The following is a 12,044-nucleotide window of genomic DNA, read 5'->3' as shown; positions in this document are numbered from 1 at the left end:
ACATGCATATAATAATACTGAGTCAGGAATTGTCAAAGGTGTACGTGGAAAAAGACATTTTTAGAACGGAAATAAATGCAACCATAAAATTAAAATCTCAGACAAAAAAAAAACTTCAACACATGCTTTCTTGTTTAAAAAGGAGGCATTTAGTGCCACTAGATGGCAGCACGATACAAGCGATGCACTGAATCTGTCACCCGTTGACTACACGAAGAAAAAAAGCCACGCGCTGCCTTTCATGGCGTAGTAAAGTGGGGGAATTAAACCAAACTGGGAGAAGTCTTATATTAAATTACAACCAATTTAAGCGTTTTTGTACCTCAAAAATAATGGCTGATTTTACTCTGTAAAGGATGTGTAACATTTTAAATGCACGTAAAATGTCAGCTGGCAGCTGTGTTTTGACCACAGAATGAATAAATTTCACGGGAACAACGACAAATCTACCTTAAAATTACTTTCTAAAATATAGCAATATTTTCAATTATTCCGATAGCGGTTTTGTCCACAGTGGCCCGGGTTTTCTCTCCCCTGAGTCCCTTATAGATATTAAATCCCATATTTCCAATGAAAGTGAACGCAGCTCGGGTCAAACCCGGATGTTTTTCTTCATGCGTACTGTCTATGGCTATTCAAGTTGTTTATTATATCTTAGAGACACTCGTTAGAGGATATGTGATATCAGAATAAAATAATATTAACTGAGTTATTTTAGCGTCGATATGCAATTTGTGGAGAGTGTTAGCTGAATTTCGAAATGAACGAGCAGGAACATTTTTAATCCAACTCATTGTTGTGGAGTTTGAGGGCTCTGCAGCCACTAAACAAGCATGAACGGGGAAAAGTCTAAATGTTTAATACAAATCTTAATATAAACCAGTGACTGTGCTTGTATCCTGCAAGATGCTCCGAGAGTCGTATCCCTTCGTGGAGGACAGTTTCAGCCGCTTCCCGTCGCAGAGCAACATTTACGGGCTGTGTCAGGCCGGGGAGCAGGAGCTGTTAGCGGCCACTCTCAAGGGGAAGGTGGTGTGTTTCAGATACCAGGAGCTGCAGCAGAAGATCCGACCAGTGGCCAAGGAGGTTCAGTTCACTTACATCCCAGGTACGCAGGGGAAAGACGGGTCAAGTGCTCAAGAACTCAAGTTTGCTTATTTCTACCATTTCCTACACATTAAACATTAGACCTAGACCTCCTTTCCTGTTTCCTGGATCTTCTATCTCAAATAAAATAAAAATAAAAAAAAATTAATAAATCTTAAAAGCAATTATAGAAGACAGCATCCGTCAAAGTAGATTTTTGGATCAGAACAACTTATACCTTCTCCTGTCGTCTATAAACTCCTTACATTTGTGTGACTCTTTGAAGAGACCTGACTGTATATTAACATCTCTGTGTTAACAGTCTTTTTCTTATGGACTTGACCCCTGGGTTTGGAAAATAGACTGTACATAACAGATAGGACGTAACTGCTGTCACCCATTGGTTCTCAACCGTAAGAGACAATCCAGGCAATACTGTGCAGTAAACAGCAGACCTGTTCAAAGTACAGAAGTCTGCTGCAGTTAAGTCAGGGCTCCAGCATGTGATGAGATGGTCCTTGTGGAGTAAGAGTGAATGGAAGTACGTGGCTAAAAAGTAATTTGCATGACAAAAAAGCCACATAGAAACAGACAGGTTCAATGATTGGGGCCCCTGGTTTTTGGGGTCTCTGAGGTCTGACAGACTTTATCCCCTCCCCCCTTAACAACCAATAGACGACTTAAAATGAAGCTATAGAACTATCTCAAGGGGCCCCAGTGAGTGGGGACTGGAAAGAACTCTTGTTTTACTCCTTTGTTGTTCAAATACTCAGATATGTGCACATAGACGTTGCTACAGAGCTCGTCCTTAAGGTAAGGAAGCTACACAACACAATAGAAAGACTGTGTTTCAACGTAAACCGCATGCACTGAATATTTTACTCACGTAAAAGTTTAACACTTCAAGCAACAACTAAACAATTGTACAGATTGGTATATTTCAGAATGACCTATAGGAATGCACAAATATGGTCTGATATTAGTCTTTTTGACTCATGTCATGTTTATTATTTCAGCTCACCCGTGGTTTTCTGTTAAGATATTTGTTTTAGGCTGACAAAATGTCACAGATAGTAGGATGAAGACTTGAAACAGTTATTGTAATGAAGATTTTTTGTTTCCTTCGCCCAATCAGTGCATCCCTTCTATATTATTATAAAATGATAAGATTGTTGATTTATGCCGAAGACTGGAATTTATTGTGTCATAGAAGCCAAAACTTTAAAACCAGCCTTCAACAAAACAGATTAAATAAAGGAGAATATACATACATACAGCAGCGGTCCCCAACCCCTGGGCCACGCACCAGTACCAATCCAGTCTGGTCCGGTCCGTGGTCGTTTGGTACCAGGCTGCGATAGTTGAGGCTCGGGTGTAAAATTGATGGTTTTCAGGGTTTTTATCGGTTTTTATCATTATTTTTTTAACGTTTTTATCGTAAACTTGGTTTCCCTGGGTCTTTTCCAGTGTGTTATTAATAAATCTTTTCTTTTGGTTTTATTTTGTTGTATTTTTCCGCGACACCTTAAATGCCGGTCCGTGAAAATATTGTCGGACATAAACCGGTCTGTGATGCAAAAAAGGTTGGGGACCGCTGGGATACAGTATGAATAAATACAATGTAACAGCACTAAAAAGATACAAATGACAGAAAATCAAACAAAACAGAAAAAAGCAAAATTAAAAAAATAATCAGTGGCCATAGTGATCAAACATCTAAATACAGTGGTACAGGGAGCTTAATAAGTGAATCGGGTAATAAATGAAGGCATTGTGATATGAGCAATGAAATACTTCCACAACAGAAGAGAAAGTGTTGCTGCGTTTCATATAAATGGTGTGAAGGGTGGTGAAGAACTATTCAGAACTGATACATGAATGTGTTCTTTATTTTAATGGTGATGTTGAATATTTACTGCTTTAATATACGTTTTATATTTCTTCTTCTAGTCTGTAGAGTTGGCGTAGGGCATACATTTTTGTTTTCGTTTTAAATGACATCACAGTGTATTTGCTGAATATATTTTGTATTCTAAAAAAAGTTTTCAAATAAACATAAAGGGTCTGAGATGATATCGATGACTGTAGATGATATGGGTGGAGGTTAACAATATAGATCTTACTTCATGAAGGAGAGCATCTCTCATTAGCGCAGAGCAACAAAACAGATTTTCTGTCTTATAATGAAACATTTTCTCTGTTATTTCAGAAAAAACAAACACGATAAAGCATTCTGTAAGTCTGAAATAAATGATAAAGCTGTCGGTGTACGGTCGTATGTTAATTCTGTTATGATGCACGTTGTTGTTTGTAGTTGCTCAGTGCTGAAAAGGTTTGAGTCTGTTTTCTTATCTAGTTGATGCAGAGATCGTATCAATTGATGCTTTCATCAAGTCTCCACCCAAGAGAGGTCTGGTGGTGGGCATCACCTTCATTAAGGTATTGTAACTTGTGTGAAGTATGAACTGTGCCATGGTAGAAGCATACTGATTCATGGCTGATCTCCTCGCAGGACTCTGGGGACAAAGCCACTCCATTCCTAAATATCTACTGTGACTATGAACCTGGCTCAGAGTTCAACCTGGACTCTATTGCACGTGAGCGATGCATTGTCTGCGTATGTGCTGTGCTCTCTCTGATATGTCCTGATCATGTCGTGTTTCTCTGAACAGAGAGCTGCCTGAATCTGGAGCTGCAGTTCACGCCCTTCCAGCTTTACCACACAGAGTAAGTTTGCTGCTGTACAAAGATAGTTCTTGCTGACTATAGTCACCATGGTAACTAACCTTGCAGATTTTGCTACATAGTTTTAACCAAGAATTAAAAGAGAAAACCGAGCTCTTCCTGATCTCCTGCTGCAGGTTATGATGATCTCCTTTGGGCTGTAGCGTCAATCAGAAATTACTAAGAGACAAATAGGCACAATATAGGTGGTGGCTGTAAGGGCTTCACACTGAAGCTGGATATGCAAAATGTGATTTTTGGCAGTTCAACGTGAAAGATGACTCATGTAAAAGATATTCGTGACGTCTTTGCTCATGCTGTTTTGCTTACATAGTGAAAGAGTTCAGAGTTGGCTGTTCTAATGGCCAAAACTCTGACAGTGTCTGAGTGTACGCGCTGCTGCAGCGTATTCCTACTAATCAAGCAGCATGAAATGACACGCTGATCAATATGATGCTGGCACCTGTGTTTGGGATTCCAGCAAGGAAGAAAATCCACTTTAGTTGAGGGAGCAGAAGCTTGTTTGTGTGCTGTGTGCTTCCCCTGCTGTTATCATAGAAACAGACAGCAGAGGAATAACACACATACATCCTGGCTCACATTCAGGAGGTGAGCTGATGTCCTGCCCAAGTCTATTAGATTCATGTTGGACAGTTTAGCTTAAAAATAGCTCAGAAAATTGCTAAAAATCACACATTTTGTAGACATTTTAAAACAAGAATACATGGAAAACAATTAAAAGTAAATAAAAAAATACATGCACAATAATCATTCTGCAGAACTGTGGACCGTTTATATGATTATCAATCATTACAAAATACAGAAACACAACTCCAGGCTGGTAGCATTACAACTTTAGCTACTTGACAACTGAGATTTCAGTGCTCTTAAATATTTAATGTTTTTCTCAAGTACTGATAAATCTATTGTTACCACATTTTATATCCTATTGCTGTGCTGAATCATCGTGTTTCTGCAGGCTGACTCAGTTTCTCAGCTGGAGTCCATCATTTTTCATGAGCTGGTACACGAATATTCATGAATGGGCTGTAGTGTCTTTATGGCTGTGCTCAGTCACTGAGCAGTTTAAGTACAGACTGTGTGTGTGTGTGTGTCTGGATAGTAAATGTAATGTATTTCTCAGGTAGAGAAGGTCGTCTACCAGTCAGGGTGTCGGTAGCTTGACTCCTTCTGTCTGTGTTAAAGTACCAGTACAATTAAAATGCTTAGGTATAGATAGAGGCTGTATGAATGTGTGATTGGGTGAGTGAGACTCGAAGTAGAAAGCATTTAGTGCTCAAATTAAGTAGAAATATATCGAGGTAGCAGTGTAATGTATATAAGTACCAGTCCATTTACCATTTATCATGTGAGTGAGCTTCTCTCCCTCTGTCTGTCAGAGTGCAGTGTGCTGAAGGAGGGAGTGAGACGGTGTTTCTGCTAAGCGGTCATGACCAGAGGATCCACCTTTACAAGGAGGTCAGAGACAAGACCAAATCAGTGCATTCTAATGACAACTTAAAATATTTGTCTCCTTCTCATCTGTGTATCAATGTATTCTCTAGTAAGTCCCTTTATCCATTATGTCGAGTCACGGTAGCAGCAGACTAAGCAGGGGATTGCAGACATTAGAGTTGGGAATCACCTCTCATGTCTAACCATCAGAAAATAAACGGCTTCTCTTTGTGTTCCCAGTGGAAGCTGTGGGGAAAAAATCTTCAAACATCTTTCTTTAAAAATATTGTTGAACATAAAGTAAAATCTGGCTTCAGCCTTTCAGAAGAGCCAAAAATAAAAATGTCTTCCACAGTGAGAGCCTGTTTACTGTGAAACCCACTCTATGTGTTGTCTAAGCTCCACTGCAGCTCAGCAGGGACACCATCCCTGGAAATTCCAGAGGGAGTGTTGGACCAAACAGCCATTGGATTTGTCTCAGTCATACTTCTGAAGCCTCATACTAGCAGAAAACAAGAACTGTGCTTTGTTCTTCCTCGTCACCTCCACTGGAAGCACATAATAAAGGGATTTTGTTATGGCTAGCATGAACAGGAGGAAAGATCACAGCAAGTAAACCCTGCTTTAGTGTTCACGTAGGAACCTGAATATAATCAGACAGGAAAAATCATTAAAAAAATTATTTTTTAAAAAAATTTTATGAAAAAAAGTCAGAATTCTGATTTTTGTTCCAAAACTGTGAAAAAAAAAATCCTAATCGTCTTCCATAATTTAAAATGAAACCATGTAGATGCATGCAACAGAACTAATACTACAGGAAGCATTGGAGATAAAATATGATTGTAATCTGTTGTAACTTTGTATATCTGCAGATGTTTATTTTGATCATGCAAACATCAGTGTTGCATTCAGCCTGACTCTCTTGTGTCTAACAGAACGCCTCCTTGCATCAGTTTGAAGAGCAGCCAGTGGAGAGACTCTTCCCCGAGCTGCAGCAGCTTCCCAGCAAGTGAGTCCCTTCAGCTCTCATCTCTCTGGATGTGGCCGCTGGGCTGATTGGGTTTGATGAGGGATGAGCATTATGTGTTTCTCTGTTAATCAGATTCATGATTTCCCACATTATCCAGTTTACTGTTCTGATCACTGTTTGTACAGTTTGTTTGTACTCAGTTAGCAGGTCTATTACTATACACAAGAACGATAATGTCATTATAGTGTCATTTACTGAAGTTTGAGTAACGAAGGAAGCATGGAAATGTGGAAAGAATGTTTTAAGATACGAAGTTACGAAGAGGATGGTGCATATAATAACAGTCAGCAACACTGAGAGTTGAACAATGAGACCGAGACAAGTCCCACATGTTTCAGATCTATCATCCATTCTTTTTCCACTTATCCGATTAAGGGCCACGACAAGGCTTGAGGCAGCTCCCATAGGGCAAGATGCGGCTACACACTAGACTGGGTGCCAACCTGCAGCAGGGCTAACACAGAGAGACAGACAAGCATTCACACCCTCAGTGTGGGGAAAGTCTTCAGTTTTTGGTCTTGTTCTTTGCTCAGTGCCTTTAAAAAATGTTGGATTTGTTGTGTAATACCTGCCTGACTGCTCCCATACAATAATGATTTAACGAGAAACAAATAAATACAGATAATACTAAAACTCATAAAGTGATCATTGTTATACACCAGGCAACAAAATGAAATGAATAGATTTACTGTGAAAAAGAGCTCTGAAAGAAAAAGCAGCTCATCATGTCAGGACCTAAAGAAACTCAGCAAGAGATGAAAAACAAAGTCACTGATATCTGTCAGTCTGGGAAGTGTAAAAAAGAAATTTCCAAAGATGTGGGACTTCAGCAAATCACAGTGAGAGCCATTATTAACAAATAGAAAAAACCTGCAATAGCAGGAACCTTCCTACCCAGCCAGCCTACCCAAATTACTCCGAGAGTGCCAGACGCTTTCCTTTCTTTTTCTGACAGGTCAGGTAGGCTTGAATAGTTTTTTTCTTTATAAAATAAATTAAATTCATAATTTAAAAACTGAGTTTTGCATTTCCTCAGGTTATCTTTGAATATAAAAATTCCTTTGATGATTTGAAACATTTAAGCATGATAGATTTACGCAAAGCTAAGTAATCAGGACGAGGCCAAATAATTATTCCCAGTACTGTAGCTCTTTGGGAATCACCTCGTTGGCACAAAAATATAATTTTATGCCTGTCGAACTGTCAGGCACATCTCTGGAAATTTTCCAAAGATTAAACTAATGAACTGGGAGCAATTTGTATTTTTTTGTGATGGGCCGCTAGTAACGAACTGTCTAATGATACAAGTTAAAATTAGTTTACTAAGTTGTCTATTATGTGTAGAAAGCAAAGATTCATCCCTTGAGTTAGGTGCCTTTTTTAATCAAGCTGTTGTTTATTCAGCATAATAATAACGGCTTAACAAACAAAAGCATTTCTCTGGAAAAAGGGAAAAAGTAGGCAGTGTCCAAAGAAAAAGTTTGAATGACTTCTAGAAAGCCTGAACAAGTGTGTCTACTTTAACAATGACAAGAACGTTTGGCTTCTTGGAAGCAAACTATGATAGTTGAGTAAATACTTTCATTGTTATCGATACGAGAAAAAAACACACGTATCATCTGTAAACACGTTTTTGTTTCCTTCTCTCTGTGCAGTGTGTTATGGATGGATATACTGAGCATAGCTGGAGGCCGGCGGCTCTCGGTGTTTGGCTGTCAGAATGGCTGTGTTGGACTAGCTGTGGTCAGCCAGTCTGAGCTAGGTGAGGCGAGTGGAACGTACTTGAACGTTCCTCTTAGAGTCGCTCCATCACACGACTGTCTCATGATTCCTTAACCACCACTGACTTAGTCAAACTGAACTCCCGGCTTCTCTGCAGGAATGCTGAACATACAGTGCATATGTAGTATTCACAACTTCACTTGTTACACATTTTGTTACATTACAGCCTTATTCCAAAAATAAATGAAATTCATTTTTCACCTCAAAATTGTGCACACAATGCTCCATAATCACAAGGTGAAAAACCAAAAATATGACATGGATGTACATGTAAGTATTCACAGCCTTTGTTCAGTACTTTGTTGAAGCACCTTTGGCAGCAATTGCAGTCTCAAGCTAGCACACCTATTTTTGAGAAGTTTCTCCCATTCTTCTTACAGAATCGCTCAAGCTCCAACAGGTTCGAGTGTCTGTTCACTTTCAAATCTCTCCATTCTCTTTCAATCGGATTAAAGTCTGGGCTCTGGCTGGGCCACTCACCCAAAGCTACTCCTTTGTTATGGAGGCTGTGTTTAGGGTTGTTGTCCTGCTGGAAGATGAATCTACTCCCAGTCTGAGGTCCAGACCACTCTGGCTATCATCAGGAATGGCTCTGTATATTGATACATTCATCTTTCCCTCGACTGGTCTCCCAGTTCCTGCTGCATAGCGTGATGCAGCCACCACCATGCTTCACTGTAGGGATGTTATTGGCAAGGTGGTGAGAGGTGTCTAGTTTTCCCCAGACATGACACTTGGCATCAAGACCAGAGTGAGAGTTCTTGACTATAAATCTTTAAAATGTTAAATTAGATTCTTTCCCACACGTAGCATAACATAGGTTACATTCCACCATACAATACTCTCTACAATAAAAAGTTGTCTAGTTCTATTAAAGATTTGTTGAAGTATGTTAAAAGAAGCCAAATCCTAATTACGTCCATGCAATATTAAGTTTATGGGTGTGTCTATCCATCATTTTGGCTTTATCATTGATGTCTCCAAGTGTGTTTCTGTATTTGTGTTTTCAGTATTGTGTCTGTGTGTGTTTATGTCAGAGGTTTTGCAGAGCTGGCGGGTCCAGTTTGACAGTCCAATCTCTACCGTGCTGCTGTTCCCTCTGAGCTTCCACACAGAGGCCGGTACGATACTACTCTGTTACATCAGATCTCTGCTTCACTTTGTGAATCTGCAGCGCACCTCAAGATTGTCCGTTTCTTTTTCTTTTCCAGGTGTGGAAATGGAAAGCTATAACCTACTAGTGGCCAGTACCATAGAGATGGCAGTTGTGTACAGGTCAGAGACAAATGAATGGTTTTGTGCAGTTTTGCTTTCTCTCTGAAGACGAAGAAATTGTAGGTTTTTTTGTTGCATGTCTTTTATTGCAGAGATGTCCAGAAGCACGGTTTGTCCCAGGCCACATGCCTCTTGGAAAGTGACCAGTGGGATGCAGTAGTCTGTGCTCTGGTCATCGATCTGGATTTTGATGGGCAGAAGGAGGTGCTGTTGGGCACATATGGACAGGTAAGACCTTTACTAATGGATAGTCTGTATTTTATTTATTTATTTATTTTACTTTTTTAATAAAAGTCAATGTATTTATCCATCTCTTAATACTTAAACCCTTGGCCTGAAGCCCTTAGCTCCATGATTGATGGTTGCCATTGAACACAAATCTTTTTCACTGCTTGCCACTTAAGATAAAGGCTCAGTCATTTCATGGAAATGCTACTTATTGTAGGTCTTAACTGGGGAAAAAAGGAGTGCATTTATTGAACTACCTGTAGCTGTAGAAAAATTATTTCTACTCTGGTGATTAGTTTCACCAGCAGGATGCTGCGGATGTGTGGGATTGACTCAAAACAAACTGCACTGTTTGTTCACAGCAAAGAAGGAAGATATGAGCCGGTGCAGTTGTGACTTCTTGATCTGTTTTTAATAGTTTTTGAATATAAATGGACCTCGCTGGCTCAGAGGAATAAATGAAACATAGGCACCGTATCGTTAGCAGGATACACTAACAGCTTTCTGTCTTCATGGGATTTTCTGATTGTAAGAATATAGAAGATCTGCTCATGAATAAAGTGGCAAAGTAGGTACAGAGGAAGTGAGTATGATTGAAAGGGAAAGATTATAGGTTTTGTTTTTTGATTTAAAATGATAGATTTATATATAAATCCTCTTTTTCTATAATGCAGGAATTACTGTGTTATAAATTCCAGCCCATGGGAAGTGGACAAAATGGACAGTTTCAGCTGCAGTGGAGACGGAGCTTCAAGAGTCCTTTGCTGTCCCTCATATACTTGGATTTAACTGCAGATGGTTTGAGAGAGCTGGCTGTTCTCACACTGAAGGGACTGCACATCTTACAGGTTTGTAGCTGAAACCTGTGTGACAGTCATGGTACTGTGTAGCGTCCTCATGGTCACTGCCTGCTGAACTCAAGCTAAGAAGAAGTATTTGAGCTGACAACGAGTTGCCAGCTGCAGAACTTTAAAAGGAAAATGATTTCATGTGGTTTTTAGCCCACGTTTATGCCTTCATTAATGATTTTAGTGGGATTTCGCCTTCAGAATGAGCTTTTGTGATTCAAGTGCTGTTCTTCATCACTGAGCAGCTGGAATGAGAAAGCATCCATATTAAGCTCCAAAGAAAAAGAATCACCATGATCTGCTTGTGGAAAAATAAATATCTTAATCCACACGTTAGCGTTGTCACCCCTGCAGACACTCATTATTTCACTCCCCTTTGTCTTTGCAGCACAGTCTCTCCAGCACCGCTGATTTGGTCCTTGAGCGGCTCACACAGAGGGTGTCAGCGCTAATGGCCAGCTCGGAGGTGGAGTCAGCGAGAGCACAACACACTGAAGACAATGAGGCTCCAGCTCAGAAACTGGAGTGTATAATGCAGACACCCTCAGATTAACAAATGTATTGCATTTTTCTCCCCACGTGTAAATCCTAGTGGTTCAGAATGAAATCTCTTAAAGGTGCAACGTGAAGATTTTTCTCAGGGGTTCAACTTCCTGGAGGCTGATGAGAGACACTGGTTTCAGAAGTCATATGTAACTGCTCAGGTCTGCTTCATGGTATAGTTGTAAAAAAGGCTGAATTCTGACATGATGACAGTGTACAGTTATTTACAGGTAATAAAGGACATCATATTTATATCCTGTTTTTGTGTGATTTGATCTTTCCCTGTGTCAAGGAGGTTAGCTGATTGGTTTGTTTGTTTTTATGGCTTAGCAGATTCAGTAGAGTGATAAAGTTAAATATTTTCTGACATTTTATTTATAATAAAACACATTGTTACTTCTGTAACATGCCACAAGTTTCCATCTTAAGTATGCTACTTACACTTAAAGCCTAGCTCAATGCAGAACAGTCACCAAGAGTTCGCTCCTCCAGAAGGTGATTATTTTGATTGATAATGCTACAGCTTTACTGCTCATGACACTGGTTACTGTGGCTCCTCAAGATGAAAACAACAAATCACATCATTCAAAAATGCAGAAAATGTGAAAAGCTGGACAAAAAATGCTGTTCTACCAATATAGATGACCTGATCTGGCTTTCATTTGTTGAGCTTTGTATTCTTTTAGGCATAAGTAGTAATGGCTTCACTCTGACAAAATACCACTCTTTCAAAATTATTCTTTAACAATATAAACATTGCAAACTTATACCCCAGCAAACATGCTCCTTTGCGGCCCAAATGAGGACAAGGTGGACAGACCCAACCCACACAAACCAGAGCAGACTGTGGGCGGCAATACCAGTGTCAAAGGTAGAGCACGAGGTCCAGATTAAGCAGAGTGGCCTACCAGACCCCGTGGTTTGGGGCCCAGATATGCCCCAAATTTCACACTACTGGGACTGAGACCACCATGATGAATTATTGCCAGTGTGGAAACTGGACCAGAATGTTATAAGATACTTGCAGCCACTTTTTTATTCACAAAGGATTTTTACAGTTTTTATTCATTTAT

At 39.7% G+C, this 12,044-nt stretch overlaps 1 protein-coding gene across 3 annotated transcripts; it reads left to right on the top strand.

The window, feature by feature from the left end:
• Positions 1-582: 582 nt before the first annotated feature.
• Positions 583-11,223, top strand: kptn (kaptin (actin binding protein)). Of its 3 annotated transcripts, none has more exons than XM_084941534.1 (12): positions 583-1,108; positions 3,443-3,525; positions 3,599-3,683; positions 3,759-3,813; positions 5,211-5,289; positions 6,201-6,274; positions 7,951-8,057; positions 9,115-9,198; positions 9,289-9,352; positions 9,445-9,580; positions 10,279-10,428; positions 10,817-11,223. In XM_084941534.1, exons 1-12 carry the CDS (start codon positions 907-909, stop codon positions 10,979-10,981), a joined length of 1,284 nt encoding a protein of 427 aa, XP_084797660.1. In that variant the 5' UTR covers positions 583-906; the 3' UTR covers positions 10,982-11,223. The 3 variants fall into 3 exon arrangements, with proteins under 3 accessions (XP_084797660.1, XP_084797659.1, XP_084797658.1); XM_084941533.1 differs by having other exon boundaries at positions 10,255-10,428; XM_084941532.1 differs by having other exon boundaries at positions 9,115-9,352; positions 10,255-10,428.
• The last annotated feature ends 821 nt before the right edge of the window (positions 11,224-12,044 follow it).

Source organism: Perissodus microlepis, chromosome 10, assembly GCF_051167445.1.
Source record: "Perissodus microlepis isolate ML-2025 ecotype Zambia chromosome 10, ASM5116744v1, whole genome shotgun sequence".
Taxonomy (NCBI): domain Eukaryota; kingdom Metazoa; phylum Chordata; class Actinopteri; order Cichliformes; family Cichlidae; genus Perissodus; species Perissodus microlepis.
The sequence above is the reverse complement of the archived record's forward strand: the minus strand, read 5'-3'. Positions and strand labels throughout refer to the sequence as shown.